Source organism: Cydia splendana, chromosome 16 (assembly GCF_910591565.1).
Source record: "Cydia splendana chromosome 16, ilCydSple1.2, whole genome shotgun sequence".
Classification (NCBI taxonomy): Eukaryota; Metazoa; Arthropoda; class Insecta; order Lepidoptera; family Tortricidae; genus Cydia; species Cydia splendana.
In genome coordinates this window covers 14,333,506-14,360,121 of record NC_085975.1, presented here as the reverse complement: position 1 = coordinate 14,360,121, position 26,616 = coordinate 14,333,506, and the positions used below count along the sequence as shown (strand labels likewise).

Here is a 26,616-nt window from a genome sequence, read left to right as displayed (position 1 = left end):
TTTATAATAACTTATTTTACTGTATTTGGCTTAATTTCTGTTCACCGACCCGTTTTTTGGAAAGATAAAAGCATTTAATAGTATTTAAACTGAATAAGACGTTGAAATGTGCCCTATAGTAATAATATTAGCGTAAAAATAGTTCTTTTCTCGATCAAAATATAGTTTAAATACCAGAAGTGTACCTTATAAAGATGTTTATGTGCTCAGAGCTATAAATTAAGTCCACAATGGGTCCATCATACCTGTGCTATTTGGGTCATTCGTCTCCCTCCCTTTTATTGAAAAAATAATTTCAAACTGATAACTTTTTGTCGGTTATTTAGCAACTACATCGATTTTTTTGTTTTTTCTTACGTTCTTTATCCTCGTCGCCATTGTGACGTCTAGATTCTGTTGTATTACAAGGTGATAAATAAAACTCAGTTGGTCAGTCAGGTGTGCTCCGCGACCCGCCTGTACGCCGTGACAGTTGACAACAGAATGTCGACTTGCAGGTAGTTCGCATTGCACTTTTATTGTATAAACGTCACAATATTAAAAAATCCAAATGATTAAATTTCATTGCAACAGAAATCATTTTTTTAATGATTTAAATTATACCTGAACTTACATTAGATATTCGAGAAATAAATAATAGTCTCGGTAACCCCATAGGTGCATTTGAGTAAAGAACCAAAACAGACCAACAGATTCATTAAATCGCTACTCAGATAATTTATTACTTCTACATCGCTTTACTTCGCATTATCAATTCAGCTCGCAAAATCGAATAAACAGCACTCAAACAGATTGAAACGTAATCCTCGAATTTAATATATTTAATTCGAATAATGATTCGAATCTTTATTGCTAACAATCGAAATTCTGAATACGTTTTGGCACTAATACCTGTCCAAAGCAAATGGGCCAGGCGGAGAGACTTGAATATTTAAAAACCGGACAATTGCGTGTCGGACTCGCCCACCGAGGGTTCCGTGCTTTTTAGTATTTGTTGTTATAACGGCAACAGAAATACATCTGTTAAAATTTCAACTAGCTATCACGGTTCATGCGATGTAGCCTGGTGACAGACAGACGGACGGACAGACGGACAGTGGAGTAATAGGAATATATATTACGTAAATATATTATACGTAAATATATTTTTATATAATATGTATGCTAGTTTTAAGGTATTTATGTATGGGCCATTTTAGTTGCCTGAAATAAAGATTTTCATTCATATTACTTATGATTTGTTTGTACATAATTGTAAGATTTGTTAGGAACATAAAATATTTGCTTACTCTGTTTAGCTATGTGTGTAATTTATCACCTCAACTCACCTGCCGATATAGGCACCTATACTTATACATACATAGGCAAATCTCAGTGCACCTTACCTTTATACTGCGTATAAGCCACCTATTAAGCAGTTATATGTATGTCACTTTATTGCACATATTAACAGGTTTACATAAAACAACAAAAGGAAAAAAAATACAATTACTATCTTTGACTTTTGATATTTCGAAACCGTGTATAAATTCCAGCATCAAAGATAAAGATGTAGTTCATGTAGTATGTTGTTATCTATAATATTTTCTCGGAAACGTTCGTATTGCTAGTTCAGTCAATGTAACGTTCATAAGTTTCCGTGAAAATACGATGGAAAACAATTATGCACTTGCACGAGTAAAAATTCCGGTAGGTTGCCTGCCGGCCGATCGCTCGTCCAAAAATAATAAAATGAACAGACATCGCCGAGCCTCGAATTGGAAAAATTGCTTAATACCTTTCGAGGTGAAATTTAGATTACCAGACGAAAAAAAACATGAAACCTGTAAACGTTTTAGACATTATTTTATTTCAAGTTATTTTATTAAAATTGGCGAATGTTGGGCGCAGCTGTTACATTAATCGTTCTTTGTTATTATTAAAATGTGATTTTTATATTACTAACATTAGGTACTTTACCTAGTATATAAAATTCCTATTTTCAATACTGAGTTGTTGTCTGTTTGGATTGGACGCATTTCATGGAGTGAGTATACATAGGTACATAGTACATACATACATAATGTACATACATAATATTATTTACAGTACGGTGGTAGTGGTGGTGGTGAGCGAAATGTAAATCGTTGTACGAAACATGTGCGAATAGGTAATTCGCACTTGTATCGTAGTGTACTTTTACATCACACTTGCTCGTAAAGGGTGTTATTACACGTAGGCGATGCGGTCCCTAAATCCCAATTTTCGACCTAGGTGCTTATAGGGCTGTAATGCATTTTTTCATCACACTTGCTAGACGATGCGGTCCGTAAATCCCAAAATTTCGATAGTTTTATTTCTTTCTCCTTTTTTCATCACACATGTGATGAAAAACATTGTGTGTGTGTCACGCGCGGTACAGGAATGACGAATTCGCCTTCGGCTTTGGGCTTCAATTCACACTGGTTCGTAAATACATGTTTACGGCCCTTGATACACAATAGTATACTTACATATCTCTGCATTTGCATAAAGATATACGCTGCTGTTTATCTCATCTCAGAACGGCCCGGCTCATAATAAGTTGTTAAAGGCGTCTAGAGGACTTTACATCGTTACCGTCATAGTCTCATACGGCGCGATTCGGCAAATGAATTAGAGATTCACTAGATATGAAATAGTAAAGATATGTGACGTTCCACGGCAAAAGGTACCTTATGGCGGCTGGCGCTTACGTCGCATAGCGCCAAATAATATTGGAGCGGCGTTAATAATAGCGTAAGCGCCAACCGCCATTGGGTACCTTTACCCGTGGGACGTCACATATCTTTACTGGGTTCCCCTCTTCTGGCATAATATTGTTTATCAGAAATACACTTCGCATAACATGTATCGCAGAAACACTTTTAGTCGAATGATAATTTTGCATAACTATTACTTGGCATTACTATTACTGCATACAATACATTTTGCAGCATATTATTTAGCAAAAGATTACTTTCGCCGACTTTAGTTTAGCATAATTTTATGTACCATAATCATCCTGCAGCATAGTCTTATTATGGCATAGTGATATTTTCTGCTATTAGCAGAAAAGTGGGTTGAGTAAGAACCGCCACCCCAACAAAATTGAACCTGTGCCGAAAAAGAAAGTTATATTAGGTTGTAACTGCGGCCTCCTATAAAAACGAACGGCTGCCGGAAAAGTAGGTTAGGTTAGAACTGCGACCCCCTACAAAAACGAACAGCTGCCAGAAAAGTAGGTTAGGTTAGGTTAGAACTGCGACCTCATACAAAAACGAACGGCTGCGAGCAAAGTAGGTTAGGTTAGAACTGCGACCTCAACAAAAACGATCACATGCCAGAAAAATAGATTAGGTTAGAGCATAACATTAAAATAGGTTAGGATACCTATCATTAGATTATGAAATTTATTTCATAATCTTTTTACCCGACGGACTTTATAGTTAGTGATTATTTTACCGTATAAACACACTTTAAAAACTAGAAAACAGCAATTCCATCATAACTCTATCCGTCTGTATATTATTACCTCTTCACGCTTAAACCGCTAAAGTGATTTACGAGTAGTGGAATTTGGTCTGCAGATAGTTTGAGACTCGTGGAAGGACAAAGGGTAGTTTCTCGTAGACGAAGACTCAACTTGATAACTTTATGCCACATAAATATTATGCAATATATTTATCTGCGAAAACAATATTCGTTTAAAAGACTATTATGAACATCAACAGTATGCCAAAACATGGTTCTGGATTTTAAAACTCTGCGAAATGATTTTATGCTAAATGATATATGCGAAAGGTAATCCTGCCAAACGACATTTCTGCCAAGTAACATTATGTTATACAAAAATATCTCAAAAAACTTTCTGCAACACATTAGTAAACCATCTTTACTATATCGTATCTAGTTAATCTCTAATTCATTTCCCGAATCGCGCCGATTGTCAGTGGCGGATTTGCACTAAGGCCCAGTAGGCCCGGGCCTTAGGGCAAATCCGGGCGGCAAATTGTGACACAAAATTCGCTGATAAATATAATTTAAAATGGAGTTAATAATGTTAATATGACGGGTGCTGCGAAAGGGGTAGCTATAGGGGCTGGGGCCTAGGGCGGCGAAAACTGCAGCTAAAGGATGACTAACGTTATTAGACCGAGCCGTGTCCGGGCCGGAGCTTCCGGCGCATCGTTTTCTATGGAAAGCATCACGTGATCGCCTGTCAATGTCATAGAAAACACCGTAAGCTCCGGAAGCTCCGGCCCGGACACGGCCCGGTCTAACGTGAGTCATCATTAATCCGCCACTACTCGTAGTGTCGAACTGTAGATGATAGTTAACTAGTAGTAATGAATGATAGTACCTATTGATGTCTGAGATGTCTCAAGGATATCGATATTAAAATAACCAATAATTATTTTACAAACTGTTATTTGATGTTTATTGGAACTCTATTGCAAACAAACATATAGGTGGGGCACTGGAGGCCTTGGTCACTTTTTCTTAGTATATGACATTTATTTCAGTTTATAATTTATATAGTAGTGTTTCTACTTGATAAAAACAAATTAAAATATTTTCTGAAAAATAATTTAATTTGTTCAAATACTTCATAGTATTGATTGGCAGCGCCATCTCTCTCGCTAGCTCGGTATCATCATGAGAATGATCCAGATAGAAGGTTCGAACCATACTGTTCTACCTTAGAGATGGCCAGGGGGCGCCACAAGCCTTCAGTAGGAAGTGCATATACTTGGAAAATTTGACTAATGTCGCTGTGGCCCGGTGGCCGAGTGGTTCAGGCACCTGCCGCGATAGCAGAGGACGCTGGTTCGATTCCAGCCTGGGGCACTGGAGGCCTTGGTCACTTTTTCTTAGTATATGACATTTATTTCAGTTTATAATTTATATAGTAGTGTTTCTACTTGATAAAAACAAATTAAAATATTTTCTGAAAAATAATTTAATTTGTTCAAATACTTCATAGTATTGATTGGCAGCGCCATCTCTCTCGCTAGCTCGGTATCATCATGAGAATGATCCAGATAGAAGGTTCGAACCATACTGTTCTACCTTAGAGATGGCCAGGGGGCGCCACAAGCCTTCAGTAGGAAGTGCATATACTTGGAAAATTTGACTAATGTCGCTGTGGCCCGGTGGCCGAGTGGTTCAGGCACCTGCCGCGATAGCAGAGGACGCTGGTTCGATTCCAGCCTGGGGCACTGGAGGCCTTGGTCACTTTTTCTTAGTATATGACATTTATTTCAGTTTATAATTTATATAGTAGTGTTTCTACTTGATAAAAACAAATTAAAATATTTTCTGAAAAATAATTTAATTTGTTCAAATACTTCATAGTAAACATATAGGTACCTATAAATAAAACATAATTTTAACTTTGATTTTGACTTTTAACTTTTAATTGTGAGTTATTTATAACTAAAGTAATCTTAAAATAAATAAAAGTAATGAGCTAATTCATGCATGTACTTTGTAAATACCAAGGCTCGGAATCGGTTTTTTCTTCATACGAAAAATACCGGTATTATTACGTTCTTTTTCGTTCTTTGGTTTATTATTTCATTTTTAATGGGACAATCTAATATGATTCGGTCAAATTGTGTTTTTTGAAAAACTAATTATAGCCAGCCTATTATGAATGTGGTATGATGTATGATACCTATGGGTATGGTGCTTTACGCACGCTAGCGTCCCCTTCCGTCCCCCTGCCGCAACCCCCTCTTTTTGCATGAAATATGTCCCGGTTCACAGTTTTTTTTCATTTTTTGGGGAAAGTATACAATATAGGAAAAAAGTGTCAATGAAAGTAATAATCCCTATTATTTTTTTAACAAAAAAGGTTATATTCATTTTTTTGATATGACGCACCATATTCATGTTATGGCTAGATGAACTTCGACAAAATTTAACCGTTGAAAAACTTGTTGAAGTTCAATATAACATAGTACGCAATAGTACTGAAAGAAATCCTACAATGAGAATAACCTTGCAAGCTTATTCTCCGTATAAGATTTCTTTCAGTACTATGACGAACTATGTTATATTGAACTTCAACAAGTTAATACATGAATATGGTGAGTCTTACCAAAAAGTTGCATATAACCTTTTTTGTTTAGAATTTATTAAGGATTATTTCTTACCTTGACACTTTATTCCTAATTCTAATACTTTACTCAAAAATTAATAAAAACCGTCAACCGGGACATATTTCATGCAAAAAGGGGGGGTTGCGGCAGGGGGAGGGAAGGGGACGCTAGCGTGGGTAAAGCACCATACCCAAAGGTATCATACTACATTCATAAAAGACTGGCTATAATTTGTTTGCCTTCCCCATACATTCGAACACAACTTAACCGAATCATTAGGACACTTCTATCGGTATCAAAGAATTGATTTGATTTATCCGCGTCGCGCCGCTTCAAGCCTACATAAGACGCTACGTAACTTTTTTATTAAAAAATAAAATTTTCTTAGTACCTAATTATTTCCCCTAAGTTAAACGTCTGGGGCTGCTAACATCTAAACATCAACCCCAAGCGGAGGTCACCTCGCCTAACCTTTGGAGGTGGTGGATATTATTTTATCGTAAGACGCTGTTTGATAATATTAATCATAATCAGGTGTTAATATAATTAATTGCTATGATCCACTTAGGCCCTTGTATTGATCATCCGCATGACATACCTAGTGAAAAAAAGTTCTAACATAAACCTATTGTTGTTAGATGGCGGTGCCATTTTTTTGAGAAACGGCCACATGTATCATGTAAACAATGATTGTATCATCATCACGACCACATATTATATACCTACATATACTTTACGTTACGTCCCACTGCACGTGGCAAAGTGGGCAACCACGTTAGCACAATGCGGATTGGAGACTTCACACACCCTAATTGAGGAGTGTATTTTCAAAGAGGCTTTATTTTTAGGCTACAAATATAATGACCACCAAAAAATACTTTGGTACCCTAAATAAAAAAATCATGCTTACCAAAAAAAATTACTGAACACCAAAAAAATAAGGCCTAAAAATACAAAAGTACCACGGGTGTCATTCTGAATCCCTAACAACGTTTGTCCTAAAGTCACTTGCCCTAACTGGTTTGTCCTAATGGGCACATGCCCTAACGATCAGGTTAGCCTAAGACTCATTTGCCCTAAGCATTTGTACCATAACTATCAAGATCCCTAATGGTTTTTACCATATTCTTCGAAATCCCTAACAATGTTTGGCATAAAATAACATGTTCTAACTGTTTTGACCTAATGGCTATTACCCTAATGATCAATCGTTATAACAGTTACTTTTCCTATTGATCAATTATCATAACAATTACTTTCCATAATGAATGGTAACGAACTGTTGCCACAAAAGTGGGTTAGGTTAGGTTAGAACCGTGACCCTCGCAAAAACGAACTGCTGCCACAAAAGTGGGTTAGGTTAGGTTAGAACTGCGACCATTGTAAAAACGAAATGTTGCCACAAAAGTGGGTTAGGTTAGGTTAGAACTGTGATCCTCGCAAAAACGAACTGCTGCCACAAAAGTGGGTTAGGTTAGGTTAGAACTGCGACCATTGTAAAAACGAAACGCAATAGGGAAAAAATAATTAGGGCATACGAGTGTTAGGTCAAGCAACGATAGGCTAAGTGAAATTATGTAACATGATGGTTAGGATATATAATTTTTAGGCCTAACAATAATTAGGCACAAAAAGAATTATGCTACATAACATTAGGATAAATACTCAATATGGAAAGTGTCATTAGGGAAAAAGATATTAGGACAAAAAAAAATTGCCCATTCGATAATAGGGAAACCAAAATTAGGGAATACGCGCATTAGGACATCTGATCATTATGACAAACAATATTAGGGAATGCAAAGATAAGAGAAAAGATTTTAGGAGATATAGATCCAGTACCACCGTTTTAATAACGACTGCACTTCAAATTGTATTCAAATACCAAATATATTGAATGATCACCAAAAATCATTAATGATCACCAAATCTTGAAGACCAAATTAATGCGATATGTTCACCCAAATAAACCCCTATGATTACCAAAAAATGTAAACATATTACCAAATAAAGTATAGTGATGCCAAAATTACTAGCCCCTCCCGCTCAACCTCCCCGTAGCCCGCACCGCATACCTACCTAACCGAACCAACTTTTCTAGTAGCATTTCGTTATGCTACTAGAAAAGTAGGTTAAACTGCTATCAGTTTGAACTGCTATCAGTTAAGTGGGTTAGGTTAGGTTAGAACTGCTATCCTCACAGAACCGAAATGCTACTAGAAAAGTGGGTTAGGTTAGTTTTCAACTGCGACCCATACAGAAACGAAATGCTACTAGAAAAGTGGGTTATGTTAGATTTGAACTGCGGCCCATACAGAAACGAAATGCTACTAGAAAAGTGGGCTAGGTTTAAACTGCGACCCTTACAGAAACGAAATGCTACTAGAAAAGTGGGTTAGGTTAGGTTTGAACTGCGACCCTTACAGAAAAGAAATGCTACTAGAAATGTGGGTTAGGTTAGGTTTGAACTGCGACCCTTACATAAAAGAAATGCTACTAGAAAAGTGGGTTAGGTTAGGTTTGAACTGCGACCCTTACAGAAAAGAAATGCTACTAGAAAAGTGGGTCAGGTTAGGTTTGAACTGCGACCCATACAGAAATGAAATGCTACTAGAAAAGTGGGTTAGGTTAGGTTTGAACTGCGACCCTTGCAGAAAAGAAATGCTACTAGAAAAGTGGGTTAGGCTAGGTTTGAACTGCGACCCTTACAGAAGCGAAATGCTACTAGAAAAGTGGGTTAGGTTAGGTTAGAACTGCGACTGTTACAGAAATAAAATGCTACTAGAAAAAGGTGACGAAGTGGATTAATTAATTTAATAGGATAACGATATATTAAATATTTGTACATTTTTAATTAAGATGTGGTTACAATTTTGGTGGTCATTTACTATTTTTGGGTTTACAATTATTATTTTAGAGTCATTTGCTTTAATAGGACAGCAAGATGTAAAAATTTGGTTATCATTTCACATTAAAATGGGGTTTGAAATTTGGTAATCATTTACTATTTTTGGGTTAATAATGATTAGTTTGGTGTCATTTCCTTTAATAGGATAGTAAAATGGAATAAAATAGGTAATCATTTCTCATTAAAATGGTGTTATAATTTTGGTGATCATACTGATCATTTATTATTTTAGGGTGGTAAAATATATTTTATTGGTATTAAATTTTACTAAATCTGGTGATCAGTTAAATAGCAGCCTTTATTTTATATGGTGTTCATAGAGTAATAAGCCCTTTTGAAAAGACTCTCCTCAAGTAATGTAACATACTGTTATAAATTTATATTTTATTTATTTTATTAAACTCGAGCATACTAATTATTTTCAAAATGAACCCTAGCTTAATCAAATTGACGTTTTCATACGCCCTTATATGTATTGTAAATTTCATCGAAATCGCTGCAGCCGTTTTTGAGAAATTATTAAAAAATATATACAAATGTATATCTGAACAAAAAAATGGTTGTCTGTTCGGTTTACGGACGATAATTTTGCACGTCATAAGAAAACATTGATGAAAAATTGCATACTTTGGCCGTAACGTTACCATGGAGATCTGTCCACAACGTGACACTTTTTCGTGCATGCTACCGGTGTTCATCGATTTATAAGACGTTATATATCACGTCAAAAATATGATAGATTATTTGCCGCTCCTGTACCAACGGTAATAAACTTACATAAATCTAATAAAACATGGTCTTCCATTCCCAGAGTGACACGGGCCTACGTCACAACAACATGGCCGCTATATATAGCGCTATCGCATATTATCATATAGCGCTGTCGCATGATGACGTAGGCCCGTGTCAGTTAGGTGACCTAGAAAAGACGGGAATGGAGTACCAGGCGGAGTATATTATTATACCATGACATAAATGTACAAAATATAACTAAATAGACTTACATATACCCATACTGACGTATTATTTATTTATTTATTTATTATTTATTTTTCATAAGACACAGTACATAGGTGTTACATTGCAGTTTGGCAGTCCTCCAAACTGCAAAACAGTTTGATGGCAGTTAGTAAAGCTCTTGATATACATGTTTGTGTCGGTTAAATACTTATAAACATGCTGTATTATTTTAACTTAATAACTAAGCATGCAAATTTAAATCTAGTTATTCTATTATAGGCCTTCAGGGCCAGCAAAGACGGGTCCACTTTTATATGTTTCCATAATAAGTTGACCCCTCTCTACTGCTCCTGTGGGCAAATATCTATTAAATATTTCTTAACACTTGTTCTAAAGGTATGTGGGCTTATCTCTTTAGCAAATAGTTAGACTGACAGACTAGTGTTGTTACCAACTTACCAGCCAATACAATTAACTCGATCGATTAACAATTAACCCGGCAGCGGGCGGTATTTAGTAGTATTTACGTCGAATGCAGCCGCTGCGTTGCAAGGATACATTGTTAGCCCACTCGGCCTAATCACACTCTGTCCTCGTGCCGCCCAATGTACATTAGGATGTACACCCAGTTTCGATGGTATTATCAACCTAAGAAAAAATAAACTACCTAAATATATTTTGATAGTCAGAAAAAGTGGCTCTGGATGACCCAGAAATCACCCTGTGTCCTCCATCCTAATATTATAAAGGCGAAAGTGTGTCTGTCTGTCTGTCTGTTACCTCTTCACGCTTAAGCCGCTGAACCAATTTAGTTGAAATTTGGTATAGAGATAGTTTGAGTCTCGGGGAAGGATATAGGATAGGATAGTTTTTATGTCGGAAATCATCCCTGAAGCAGTGCTAAGGGGGGATGGAATTGAAAGAGTTAATGCATTGCCTAATAATTGAACTAAGCAATGCGCGAATTGAATGATTGCTTTTAGCATTATCCAGGCGCTATACCTTTAGCTGCTGTCACTAATTTCACGCAGATGAAGTCGCGGGCAAAAGCTAGTTGATAGATAAAAATTTGTAAAGTTCAAACAGATTACCAAACCTGGGATAACTCGGGGCACGGGTCTCTATTGTTTCCCAAAAAGTTTTAAGTAATAATGTATTGTTTACCCGCATTTTCGTTAGTCATAATTTATTTGGTTAGGAAACGCGTCACTTTTTAGGATTGTCATATAAAACAAACCTTACCTAACCTATCTACAGGATAACCTTACGAAAATCCTGAAATGTTAACGGTTTCGGTTTTATGAATAATGATAATCTGACAAACAATACATTATGACTAAAAACTTTATGGGAAACAAAGGGACCCCTTGGGGCACTTATACTAAAGTGACGTAGCAAAATATTATATCGACACATAAATATAAGTATCGATGTTACTGTCAACATCTAAATGTTCTACAAAATAAATATATTTTTACAAAATCGTTTTATATACAACTTCTTAAATTCTCAAAAGATGATTTTTCGAAGAATTTATTGTATTTTTAAGCCAGGTCAGTAATTACACATTGGCACTAAATGTTTTATTCTAATCATTTATATCGTTATTTTGTTTGAAATGACATCCGCATACATTTATTATCTTAAGAGGCTTATTTATTATCATGTGTGATATCGAACCTTTTTATAGTCATCGAGATTTTTTTATGGGCACATGTATTATTACATATCGACATCTTTTTTCATCATCATCATCATAATTTAAGAGCTTTGCTCTCGTCGGCGGAGTAATCGCCACTCATTTCGTTCTTGTGTCAGTCTTAAAAAAAAAAACAAGAGAAGGAGGGAGACCTAGAATTACTTATCTCAGCCAAATAAAAAATAATGCGTCCTATGAGGAAATTAAAAGACATCTTTTTTATCGATATAAAATCCCTAGAATGTGCCCCGAGTTATCACAGGTTTGTAAAAGCTACATTTATGTGGAGCCGGCGGGAATGTAAACTCGTAAGTCCCCGTGTACTTACATGTACAAGTACAAATTAAATTCGAATTTTGAACTCATATAGAAATAAAAGAAAGATCCAAATTCAAAAGCGCCAAAATTGCCCCGGAGGGTATAGAAATGAATAATCAAAGTTTCCGTAACATACGTAAAGGCCCCGTGCATGAACTATAGGGGGCAGCATAGGAGCCGTCAGATTTTTGGCGCGAGGCGTAAATGTGTCGTTTATGCTTCCGATGTAGCCCTCAATATGGCAGAACCTACTATGCACAAGGAAACGTACCGACGAGAACGGTAGATGGTAGCACTTGCTTTGGCAATGTACATGTGCACATATGTTTCCGATTCGGGCCACAAAATGGCAGACCCTCCAATGCGCACGGTCCCTATATACGTGGGAGCACCGACAACGGGATCCTGAAAATGATAGCCGAGCGGTTTGATTCTGTTATTTTGGGACGATATATCGAATTGCATGTTCATGCCACAATAATCAGCCATTTGTTAAGTACCTATGTAAGTTCTCTAATGAAATTATATTAATAATATGTAATTTAGTGTAATGTACTGTAACGTAACATAGCCTGTAAGTAACTAATACTAACAACTATGGCCTGTAAGTGTCTGAAAAAAGCAAGCTGAAGCATTTGAAATTTTGTATGAAATCTGTTTTTCGCTCCTAATTTTTACAATAATCAAAAAATGTCAAACGTAGGGGCATAGCTATGGTTAATGTAAATCAAATTATGCAAAAATATTTTCCGTTATGTCAATATCCAGAGAAGAAAATTAGGACTACGTTTGTATGGAGAGGCGCCCGTCTGCTTCCCAAAAATGTTTTTAAAAATTATAAAAGATTTAAAAATTAGTTCAATTTAAGATACGTATATTTGGCCTTGACAATATAAGGGTTACGTAACAACTTTTACGATGATAACGCGATGATGTCGTTAAAAACTTTCGATCTCATTTTCAATTTCAAAGATTTTTTTCTCAGTGGATATTTGTCTCTGGAGCTCTGCCTAGCTGCAAAGATAATTACATTATTAGGTCACTTATTATGAGCATCATTCTTATGCGCAGTATGAAAGTAAGAAAAAGAAGTTGATAAAGTTCCTAGGTGCTTTTGTTTATTTATTTCGAACGTACAGCTAAGATTTTTCCCCATTTCACTGGCTAAAGCCAACCACTGACTAACAGTCCGCCGGACGATATCGGCCGGTCAGTTGTTCGGAACTGTCAAATTTTTGTTCTAACTGACAGGCCAATATCGTCCGGCGGCCTGTTAGTCAGTGGTCGGCTTTACGAATTACAACGCGGCGACGCCAGTCCGATTCGATTAAATTCATTCGTATTGAACAAATATTTATTTTTATGTTGAGAGTAATGTTGACTCGAAGCATAGTGAACTAAAATGAATATCTTTATTGAGCGTTTCTTTTATTTATTGCCATTTTCATATATTGTGACCTTTTTTGCCACTTTTGTGTTATTTCTACTCATAATCACGAGCTCTTTCGATCTTAATGCAATAAAAAAATGTCCCAGAGTTTTTTTCCTATTGTGTTACCATTTCCCCATATACTTTGTATGGCGGTAACAAAAAGGTAAGTTTGAAAAATGTATGGAAATTTTAGGACACTTTTTTTCTCTATTAAGGATGGAAAGGGCTCGCAGTCCTGACTAGAAAAGAAATAAATAACACAATAGTGGCAAAAAAGGTCATAATATATAAAAATGGCAAAAAATAAAAGAAACGCTCTATTCACTTGTACAGCCGTCATCAGGGCTATAACCGCGAAAATCGAAGTTCGCAAATTGCGGGCATTTTTCTTTGTCACTCTAATTACGCCTTCATTGGAGTAAAAGAGAAAGATCCCCGCAATTTGCGAATTTCGGTTTTCGCGGTAGCCCCTCAGGCCGCGTAGCCAACACGCCATTCGCTTACGCTCCGTAGCGATCGTAAGGGGTCATCCATTAATTACGTCACACGTTTAGGGGGAGGGAGGGGGTCAAGAAAATGTGACATGTTGTGACATGGGGGAGGGGGGAGTCACAAACATTGTGATGTCACTTTAACTTCATCAGTAACCGAAAATTAATTTATATTTTTTTATTCGCTGTACAGTTAAATAATGAGATTTTGGATGTAACTTTCGTTGTGTTATAAAATTATTTATATATCAAAAATATTTTTTTATTAAAAAAATAATGCCGACTTAATATTGTCGATTTCGTTGAAAATAAAATTGCCTAAAATGTGACGTCACATCAGGGGGGGAGGGGTTTGCAAAATGTGACCAAGTGTGACAAGGAGGGGGGGAGGGGTAAAAAAACCTAGAAATTCGTGTGACGTAATTAATGGATGATCCCTAACGCAACTGTCACTGTCACACTAATATGGAAGAGTGATAGAGAGACACAATGCGATTCGATGGCGAAGCGCAAGCGATCGTCACCTTGGCTAGGCCGCCAATAGTCAGAGCAGCAGGCGAGTAAAGGATGACTGACGCTAGACCGGCCCGGGGACGGGCCGGAGCTTCCGGTGCTACGTTTTCTATGGAAAGCACCACGTGATCACCGATCAGCCGTCATAAAAAATGACATGTCTGACGCCTCGGCCCGGGCCCGGCCCGGTCAAGCGTGAATGATCCTTAAACGGGGTTTTTTAACTTGATATGTTACGTACAAAATACGTTTTTGTAAAAATAAAACATTCAACATATTGAGTGAAGGTTTGGAATATCAAGTGCCAATCTGCCAATATCACCGCACAGTATTAGGTATTCATTTGAAAAGGGTTTTATTGTAAAGTCCGCTCCACATTCGTGCGCGAATCGCGGCGCGAAGCCGCGAACGCGAATGTGGAGTCGATTTCGCAGATCTGCGAACTCGACTCCACACTCGCGTTCCCGGCTTCCCGCCGCCATTCACGCACGAGTGAGTGTGGAGCGAGCTTAAAAGATATAAGTACCACGGTACTTATATTTTTTATTGCCCACGCTCGCAATGTATGTAGGTACGATTTTAATTTAAAACAATGATAAATCGAGTGAAATGATTTGAATGATTGCCGTAGTGGTTATTGTAAATGCCCACGGAGCGCTTCACATTATTTCAAGTTTAACCAGTAGGTATTTAGTAAAATCTGAGTAAATAATTATTGAAAGATTAAGCCCCTTATTCATAAAACTTTACGGGCCTGATTTAGTTAATAGTACATTGTGATGAAAAAGTAATTTTCATCACACTCGCTCAGTAAAAGTGGAATTGCACGCAGGTTTGGCGGGAGTTATAGAAAAAGCGTTCTCCCTAGGGAGTTATGAAGTTTCTAGTGCCATAATTAACAGTTTTTTGTCTTAATACTTAATTTTTGTATCGCAAGTGTGATGAAAAACATTGTGTGTAACTCGGGCGTAATAATATTGCAAACTCGAGTCTATAAATCGCTCCGGCAAGCCGTCGCGATTTAACTTACTCTCGTTTGCAATATTCAACTTACGCCCCATGTTGCACAATGTATTAACGTCAAAATGATATATAATGAGATAAATACAAACGATTCATAGCTAAGGCTTGTAATGCATTTATGAATAACGTCATAGTCCCCATTTTCCTCTGGATACTTTATGAAAAATATTTCCAAATAATTTATTGTTTATTGACCATTGAATTGAATTGAATTGAATTGAAATAGCCTTTATTCCTGACATATACATTTTTACATTTTCTTACACTATACAGGTATTTATCTATGTTTTATTTTATTTATTTATGTTTCTACTCTTTTCTTTTGTTTATTTTTCTTTGTCAGGCTGTCCTTGACATAGGCCTCCTCCAGGCGACGCCACTCCTCGCGGTTTTTTGAGAGTCTTCTCCAGTCTTCTCCAGTTAAGTAAGACTCTCTTATTGACCATACCTATGCCCTTACGTTTGACTTTTTCTTTTTTTGATTATTATAAAAGTTAGGAGCGAAAAACATTTTTTTCTCTTATACTTAGTATGATTAAGAAATCGATGAAAATCAAACGATGGGGTAGAGCTATGGTTTGCAATATAATATTTAAAACTTTCGCGTTTTGAACACATATTAATAACTCACATTTATAGACGGGTCTATCGCGAATTTAAATAAAATTATTACCTTTATTTACCGACGTTTCGACACAGGTTTCACTGGTTGTGTGTCAAAACAGAGATTTGTGCAACTACCCGACGAAAAGTGTATGAAAAAGTTTGGGGTAGACATCACATTTTCAAACCATCCACTACACATAATGTTAATTATTGTCAATGAATAGTCACACAACACGCAACACTAACTATGTTACTTAATATCAGTTTTTTTTTAATTCTCTATGTAACTTAGTAATACATAACAAGTATGTTTAATTCTAGAGGTAATTCGAAAAGTGTATAATGTGTGTAATACAAGTTATAATTTTATAATACTGACTACATATGTATCAACAGTATAAGTGTCTTGGCTGTAGCTGTAAACTTATACTTTTGTGTTTGCCTGAATAAAGAATAAAGAGCCTCACAATATCCACGCACACATCCGAATATAGATCCTTTGGCTTCTTCTGTATCACTGGTTCCCAAGTTGGCGATAAGTTAAATCCATCCTCCCTATGTAAAAGTGTCGTTGTGTCGAAACGTCGGGAAATAAAGGTAATGAAATAAATTCTCCAAAACAATGAGTTAATAAGAGCTGCGGTTAATAAATATTAAAGTATCTCTTAAACTAGGTGAGATATACTATGTTTTGTAAATACGATACCGCCGGGAACTCGCCAGATGGTACGCCGCAACCTTCTATTATAATGATGTCGGTAGACTCACTCCCTAGAGGAATCTTATCATCCGCGAGGCATTAACCATGTTAAGCTCGAACATATTAACTTACTTCGGATTCTTGATCGAAAACTATTCATCATCATCATTATCATTTTCAACCTGTTGCACACTAATGCATAGGCCACTCTTATAGTCTTGTGGCGTCTCCTCTAGCTGTCACTGCCAACGTCGTGCCATAATAATCTAACAGATGGCGTTAGGGAGCTAGAACGCAATTAGTAAGGGACCTACATCGCGCTTACGGAGTTTTAAATGTCAGTTGCCATATATATAACTTCCGACCAACTCAAAGTGGACTTCGGTCCCCAGGCATAACACCCGCCTGGAGAGAGTACTCTCTATTGCCTCTCTACCTTCCACAGTCTCATCCAGAACTGCTCTCCGATTTTCCGATTTTCGTCCACCCAGGGCTAATATAAGGCCGGGCCCTATTTCACCAACGTGACAAATGTCGCATTTGTCGACATCACTGTTACTGACGTCACAGGCCTCATAGGCTACGGTAACCGCTTACCATCAGACGGGCGGTGTGGTTGTTTGCCACCAACATGTTAATAAAAAAAAACTCCACTATATCGCCAGTAAATAAGTACTTATTTTGCGAAGCTAATGACAATTGTCACAAGAAATACGACAATTGTCACGAAATTCCGACACAGAACTCATTTGCTGTCAAGAATTACCGAAAGTTCTTTGAAATCTTGTGACAATTGTCATCATTATCATCATAAACATCACAAGAGCAATAGCTGTTTTTTGCCGATATAATAAAGTTTTTTTAAATAATACAATGATGGTGACAAACAGGAATACGGCCCGCCCGATGGTAAGCGATAACCGTAGCCCATGGATGCCTGTGACGTCAGCAACAATGAGACTTGTCGAATTGTCGCACCTGTCACGTTGGTGAAATAGGGGCCAGGGCTGTGGCTTCTTTCATCTGAAAACCGCACGCAAAAACGAAAGAGCGCGCCGCCGCGCTACTAAAAACTGTTATAGTCTCCTAAGGCCCAAGCTCCTACCTATAGTACTTCTTCAGTTGGATGAAATTTAAATCATATTCAATTGGAACAGAGTCGCTTTTGCTTTGTTAAATTTTCAAACAACGCAAAATCAACTCTATTTCCTACACTATAGGTTCAAATTTCAGTAGCAAATTTTAGATTTTTCATTTGTATGGCTGGGCCTTAGGAGGATCAGAATATCAAGCACCAATGAAATCGTGTTTTTACCTACGCTACGGGTACAGATGAAGTGAACAATCTTTTGCCATCGTATTTTCTCGGAAACGTTCGTTTTTCATCCTACTTCAGTGAACCTCAGTACGTTTTGTATATACTGAGACTGACTTAAATAACATAACACGTTCGTGCGTTTCCGTAAAAATATGATGGTAACGGATTATTCACTAAGTAAGTACATATGTAAACCTGTGTCGAAACGTCGGTAAATAAAGGTAATAAAATAAATTCGCGATAGACCCGTCTATAAATGTGAGTTAATAAGTAGGTAGTACTTAGATCTCGCAATATTTCTCACACACACACACAATAATAATTGAGGACGCTTTATGACAATCAGATTAATTCATTGTAGCCGGCATCGGCACTGCTCAGCTGTGACATCTATTTTCGACGGTCCTTTGATCGTACAATTGTAACACCTCAAATTTTAACTTCCTGGGACATTGTAGCGATTTCTGTCTTTTGTTAATGGAACGGAAGTTTCAGTATAAAGGTATTGTGTTCGAGAAATTGGAGGCTTTCGCTTCGTATCCTCACGGAATCCTGAAAACACGTGTAGCGGCCCGCTTCGAACAATATGTCATTTCGCTTATGTCATTCATTTCATATCATTCTTTGAAAATTATGGCTTCAGTCCAGTGGGACCATATCGCCAGTGTCAATGTATTAGCAGCTAGAATTGTACGGTTATAATAGTATAGTATATAACAGTGTACAGTTAACAGCAGAAGTTGCTAAGCAGGCGAGGTGTTCACAATGATCTTGACGCGACTTTATAAGAGAATAAGAACGTATCAAGGTAATTAATTATGAACACCTCGCCCGCTTAGCAACTTCTGCTGCTGACTGTACGGTGATTTTATTAGCTCTTTGTAAAGCGATAGTTGGACTTTAAGCCCGCTCCATACTCGCGTTCGCGGCTTCGCGCATGTCATAGCGGCATAGTATCGCTGTGACATCTTATAAACATTTTTCGAATCGGGCTGTTCGGGAAGTCAACGAGGAATCCTTATGACCTCGTCATGTCCAATTCGTCTGGCCGTCCGTCTGCGGGTGGTCTGCGGCTTAGCTCGGAGACCCTGTCAGAGGAAGCTGACATTTGTGATGTGTACATAAGTATTACTCACGTCATGTGTGTTTCAAAGAGTAAGTTATAATTCCTTTTTCAGTTAAAGTATATGAACAAAATTTTGTTTGTGAATAGCTTTGTTACGTTTGTTACCGCATTCACTCCCGCGTTCTACGCTTGTAGGCGATAACGCGTTTTTTCTGCTTTGTATCGAAAAGCGCCTACGAACTGAGAACCTGCCTAGCGGGTCACTGGCAGTGGATGTGTTAGACGCTATGCGACTTGGACAAATTACCTATCAGGTGTCCGATATGGCACTTCGTTCGATTACCGAAACCACTAGGATAAAAGCGTCCTCTCATTAAGTCCTAGTTTGTGTTCTTAGATAAGTAATTAAATTAATCTACCCTTTATAGCTAATTGCTAATACACCCATATCAAAACTACAGATTCAATTATGGTATCGGCTCAGCTGGCTGGGAATTGGCACATAACCCTTGTCAAATCATTAGAATCATAAGATTAGGTACATTGTTGATTTGTTGATAATTACAACCTATCCTATTAAATGAGGAATACCTATTTGTATGTAGGTACGTACGTAATTACGTATATTAATCCCTACTCTTCGGATATGGGGGTTTTCGGGGGCGATTAATCGATCTAGCTAGGTCTTATCTCTGGGAAAACGCGCATTTTTGAGTTTTTAATGTTAGATTAGTTATTAGTTATTACCTACTGAATGTTCCTAACCGTCGACGACTATTTTCATTTAACATGTACATCACTCATTGGCGTCTATTTCAAGTGTCATAGAAATAGAAACTGAATGCTGTTTTGGCAATAAAGGTGCAAAAAAATACCGAGAACATATCATGGGAACTTTGCAATAAAAAAAAATCTCTTTGGCATATTACTACGCGCACCTGTTGCTACTTTCTTCAGCCGAATTATTGAGCCCCTGAGGTCAATAAACCAACAATGTAACATGATTTGGTATAATCAATGCCACAAATTGGTGAATATTCAATGAACCGGGTAGGGATCATGCTGCTATCAGACAATATGCTTTTCAACACATTTGCTCGTAACGTGGAACTTATTGATCCGCTTTTAGGCATATAACCAACATATAACCCTAGATATTACATGATATTACGCACGCGTGCTTTTTTATTATATTATCGCACTTATGCAGTAAATCATACATTACCGAGTCAAGATTGTAACTGATTGCTAATAATATGTATGGAGAGGGAGTCTTCTTAAATTGGTCGAATAGATTTTACAACAAGGACTCGGGGCGCCGGGGCCCGGGTAGCCTGGCAGCTGGCGGCTGGACTTTTAGTAACTGATTCAGCAATTAAAATTTGATTAATATATAAGCTTCTTTTTTTTTCTCGCAAGTGTGTGGAAAAACGTCGTATGAAACGCGTGTGCATTGGTCATAACACACCTCGGCTTTCTTATTGCGCGCTCGCTTACAGCTCGCGCGCACAATATCGCCTCGTGTGTATATGATCAACTTAGCACACTTGTATCACAATGTACTATTACAAATGGGAATCATAGTTGCTTGAGTGGCATTTGACTAATAATTAAAGGACTTAGTTAGACCGTGCCGTGTCCGGGCCGGAGCTTACGACGCATCGTTTTCTATGGAAAGCATCACGTGATCGCCTGTCATGTCATAGAAAAGTAAGCTCCGGCCCGGACACGGCCCGGTCTAACGTGAGTCATAACGTCTTAGAAAGGGGACGATCGCTTTTCCGTACAAACGTAGTCCTCATTTTCCTCTGAAAATACAGAAAATATTTATTTTGTGTTTGTATTTATTTTCCGTCATATATGAGCGGTGGTGGCCGAGTGGATATATCTGACGTCTGACTTTCAATCCGGAGGTCGCGGGATCAAATCCTGGCACGTACCAATGAGGTTTTCGCAACTTATGTACGAAATAACATTTGATATTAACCTGATCATTGGAGATTCAATCTTAATTAAAAATAATAAAGTTCAGTTTCCTTTAAAAAATTTGGTGCCCAAGTGGCCGTATTGCAGGCACGAAGCGTTTAAGACAGTGTGTTCAAAATTTCAAGGGGCCCACTGATTAACAGTCCGCCGGACAGTATCGACCTGTCGGTTAGAACAAAATTTTGACATTTCCTAACAACTGACAGGCCGATACCGTCCGGCGGACTGTTAATCAGTGGGCCCCTTTAAGTACATATTTAAGTAAGTAGTAAGTAACACTTTATTGTACGGAAGAGAGGAATACACATACAGGCACATCAGATAGAACATAAATATAGTACAAGGGCGAACTTATCCCTAAGAGGGATCTCTTCCACCTAACCTGAGGAGTAATTAAAAGCTATACCTAGAGTTATAATTATATAATATTAAATATACTATAATAAATTATTAGGGTTTATTATCGCTATTAACTCTTATAATAATCCGAAATCGAACAAGTCGCACGAAAGGGTGGCTAACGTTAATATGAAAAACGCAAAAAAAGTTTTAATTACCTACTTATTTTTAAATCACTTTAGGTGCTCTTTATTCAATTAAATTAGATACAGTACAATATTATTAATAAATGCAGAACAATGATACAATACATAATAAATCCCAACTAAATTTATAACTAACTTAAAATTACAAAATCACAAAAATCTTAACCTAAATTAACAATTTAACAACTATTAACTAACACTAAATAATAAACCTACAATAGAATTATATATCTTATAAAATAAAATAACAAAAACTAAACCTAACAAAAAAAAAACCCTAAAACCTACCTTCTAAGCCTAGGCCCCTTGGCAAGGTGCCCATCGCGCAACCTACATATATAAGGTATATACCGGGTGTGGCCTGTAACATGAGCAAAAAATTAAACTGTATGCTGTACTCCTCATACTGACCAACATTTGTTCAGCGACTTTTGAAAATAACTTGTGGTTTGATTTTTATTACACTTTAAAGTTTATTCTAAGACGTAGCAATGTATTGCGATTTTGTTATGTTTAAGGCGTGACAAGCAACGTCAATCACAATAATATGGCGTGGCGATGGCGTCCATTGAAGATAATATTTATTTTGTATGAAAAATAGGGGCTCTAAATACTTCATAATTTTTAAAAGTTGTTGAACAAAAGTGTCACCGTTTGAGGAGTACAATCTATGTTTTAATTCTTTGCTCGTGTTACAGGCCACACCGTGTATATTTATACAAATACATGGATAAATATAAATTTATTCTCAGAATTGGAACAACTTATTATGTTTGTACCTGCGAATGCCCATTAAATGTCGAAGGTAAGCATCTTATCTCCAGTAACAAGTTATAAATGTGTTATTTACAAACAACCTTATTTTTCACGTTTACGCTCCAGGAATCTTTGTGCTGTAATTTTTCATCAATCTAAGCCTCTTAGTTACTTCTGTAGGATCTCTAATAGTGTCAATTTTCTTTAATATTAAGGTATCTGGACAGTGATTTTTATTTTTCTTATGTACCGTAAAATGGGGCTATTCGGTTAAATTTTTGGAGGTAAATATCGATAACTCAATATTTTATATCATTAATAAACGTTATATATTTTTAATAAATAAAACGCATCTTTCTCCATCGTTGTAACTGTTGTAAGTACCTAATCTACCTATGCATCATCAATATCATCATAGGAAATATTTATGGATTCAAAACTTATAATTTTTCTTTTCCAAGTAGCCCCTTGGTTCTCAATTAGCCCCATTTTACGATATATTATGAATTTGCAGTTTTGTCTTGTTTAGGTACAAATATAATATAATATAATACAATTATACGCATTATTTAGATCCTGTTGATGATATAAGATTTTCGATTTTCTGTAGGTAATTTTGAGAACCTCAATCTCATGAATTCTCAGGTCACTGTTCGCTAAATTAATCCTCGGTACAGCACCAATATTGTCTCGAGAGATCACTTTATTAACAGACGCGCGTAGTTTAGTTGTTGCTTAGACAAACATGCGATGTCGAGACTCGAGAGAATAGAATGCAATTTAGCTCAGAGCCTGACAGTTTTGGAGCTTGAAATATTGCTATATAGGTACCTATAGTATGCACTTACCTACCTATCTATAGCAATATACGAGTATCTTCAATTTTGTTAGAACCTACTAAATACTGATAAACTTAAACGTAAATAACATAACACATTATTATTTACGAAAACGCGACTTATCGACATCTTTTTCAAACTACTGGGTCTTGGTCTTGTCTTTTAAGTTGGGTATTGACTGGACAGCTGCCTGTTAGCTATAGTTTTCGCGAAAATCGCCAGGACAGAGGTGAAAATTTTTGTATGAAAACTTGCAACTTTAAATGCATTTTTTATCGAAACTATTGCACTCTAAAATGAAGTCAAAATCAGTCCATCGACTCAATTTTTTGCAAGCTTTCTAATGGTACCCCACACGATTTTACAAATAAAAAAAAATTCAGGCTACCCCTCTCAACCCCCTAAATTTCCCCCTAAAATCAGAAATAAGCAGTTTTGACTTATTCACAGTGTTAGTGATAGTACTTGCCATAACTATTCCAAATTTTAGGTACCTACATCAAACGGTCTTTGAGAAAAACGCATTTAACCGATTTGCAAGACCGAAGTGATCCCATAAGAGCACCGTGAACAAAGTTTTGTACGGTGCTCTAAAAACATATAAGTATCTTTAATTCTTTTTTAATGAAGTCTACCCAAAAGCGACTTGGAGGGACCATCATTCGACGCATTAGGTATAGGGATGACTTTTTTGCACACTCTTACTACCGCTATTATGTTACCTTGGTAATTGAATATTGTTTTCAAAAGCCATAAAATGGCTAATTAACATTTGTTTACTGTATATTTATTAAGGTATAATGTATAATATAAAAATTATTAATGTTAAGGTAAATTATTGCCGAAAAACGTTTCTTAAAAAAACGAATCAACTCATTACTACGGACACCCATTATTATATTATTCTCATCTTTGAGTGGAATTCATGAATTCATTAAATTCAACAATAAGGATAACCATTAAAAATACTTCAAAGAACGTCTTTTCATCCCCCAATTAGCATCAAATTGAATCCTATTATAACAAATTCCTTTGTTACAGGCTAAAGATTGAGCAAGATGGTGAAATAATTATGGAGATGGACGATAAGGTGTCGGGGCCGGGGGGAGTGGCGCAGAAGAACTGGACGCATACGAACGCCAGCTCCCCGCTCCCCCTGGACATGACCTTCAACCACGGGCACGTGGTGCAGATCTGCGTGTACAGCGTGCTGATGGTGGTGTCAGCCACGGGGAACCTCACCGTGCTGACGCAGCTGGTGAAGCGGAGGCGAGCGGGCCGCGCCAGCAGGCTCGATCTGCTGCTGATGCATTTGGCTATCGCTGATCTTATGGTAAGTCTTATCTTTTTTTTTAACGTATATTTATTTATTTATATGTAAATATTGTAAATAGGTATATATTCGTATTGTAGAAAGACAAATAAATAACTTATGAACTAAATATATCTATAAATAATACTAAATTAAAACTAAAATAAAACAAGGAATATAAAAACTACTCAAAGAGGGAGGCCGCGCTACACCCGGCACAAAGGTGCCCATCACACTCGCTGCGTTACCGCGTTGAATTGCGAACCTTTGCAACAGGAAAAACCCAGAGCGCGGGTCAAGGCCCCTTTCTTGCATGCGGTGACCTACTTCCCTAAGGAAGGTTTTTGCCTCAGCACACCAACATCCGGACGTCTCTACGGCTACTGGGACGAACAGGTAATTGGTGAGTGCTGAGTATTTTTGGTGTTTATGTAGGGCCGCCACCTCAGCGGCTGCGCCCGCCGTCCGGATGGTACGACAAAGGTGTGAGGGGGCAAAAGTGCTTACACACGTAGCGTCCCATAGTAAACACTTGCCTTTTTCCCATGGCACCAGTGTCAGGCCATCAGGCCTTTTACCATCCGTCCGGCTGAGGCCTGGCGGTTCTAGCGTGGAGGGGATGTTTGCCGACACTAATGCCCTGCGGATGATGTCGTTCAGGGCATGGTGTCGTGGGAACCTGCAGCGCAGCGGCAACAGCTCAGTGCGTGATGAGTGATGACCGTTACTCTCCACCATAGAGCCGCAGATGCACAAATCAGGTTGACATACATCGCAGCCCAGACGAAGAGCAACGGCCACCCGCAGTGAGTCGTTGTCGAGCAGAGTGCCAAGATTGGGAGATGGGAGGGCGTGTAACCAAGCACCACTTTCAGGCCTCGAAGCTACGTTTAGTCTATTTTTAATAGCCTGTTATAGCGTCACACTGCTGGGCAAAGGCCTCTTCCCTTGATTTCCACGACTCCCTTAGTTGAGCTATTTCCGGCCAGTTATTAATGAAGGTGTCTAAGTAATCATATTATTATTGATTATTTGGAGTGTTATGGGCCTTTGAGTGCCACGTCGACCAAGCAGTGATCTACTGTGACGGCCCTTTAAAATTCATTATGCCCGTTGAATCCAGAAAATTCGAGATTCATTGGGCCGTAATGTAAATGTTATCATAACGTAATATTGCTATTTGGCACAATTCCTTGGCGTCACTGCGACTACACATTAGATTAATTATTGTCATGCGAAAGATCTACGTTTCTACCACCATCATGATTGAAAATACTTAAATGAATTCAAAACCTATAATTTTTATTTTTCAAATAGCCCCGCGGATCCCAATTAGCCCCTTTACAGTAATAATAGCCCCTTTACAATTGGCAAAGTTATTCTTGAGATTTAAAAGAAGTAAAATAATGAAGAAGAAATAGTGTTCCAAAGTACCTATTACAAAGTAATGTTTGATAGAAATAATTTGAATTGTGGCCAAAGTTAAACACAACACAATGTACTTATATCTTTTTTTCGCCCTGGATCTAACCTTTAAACAAAGCCACATATCAGTGCTACATACTAACACAACCGGGTATTGATAAGGGTTAAAGTGTTCACAATATTCACATACCTACATAGCAACAGTATTAAACTTTGTGCAAATATAATACGAATATTTGTAATAATGTTTTACGCCACAAATTCGTTCATACTACCCTTCGGTCACGTCGTCGTAAGAACTTTCAACCCAAATTTAATAGGCTCTTGGTGTTGAATTAAAAAAACCGGACAAGAGCGAGTCAGACTCGCCCACCGAGGGTTCCGTACTTTTTAGTATTTGTTGTTATAGCGGCAACAGAAATACATCATCTGTGAACATTTCAACTGTCTAGCTATCACGGTGCATGAGATACAGCCTGGTGACAGACAGACGGACAGACGGACAGACGGACAGACGGACAGACGGACAGACGGACAGACGGACAGACGGACAGACGGACAGACGGACAGACGGACAGACGGACAGACGGACAGACGGACAGACGGACAGACGGA

General features: G+C 37.5%; 1 protein-coding gene across 1 annotated transcript in view; it reads left to right on the top strand.

Annotated features, from left to right (window-relative positions):
- LOC134798384 (adipokinetic hormone/corazonin-related peptide receptor variant I-like) overlaps nucleotides 1–26,616 on the top strand; it is a 141,817-nt gene that overhangs the window by 61,973 nt on the left and 53,228 nt on the right. The window contains exon 3 of the mRNA XM_063770800.1: nucleotides 24,306–24,597. Coding sequence (XP_063626870.1) covers nucleotides 24,337–24,597 — 261 coding nt within the window. The 5' untranslated portion in view covers nucleotides 24,306–24,336. The remainder of the gene's footprint in view (nucleotides 1–24,305; nucleotides 24,598–26,616) is intronic.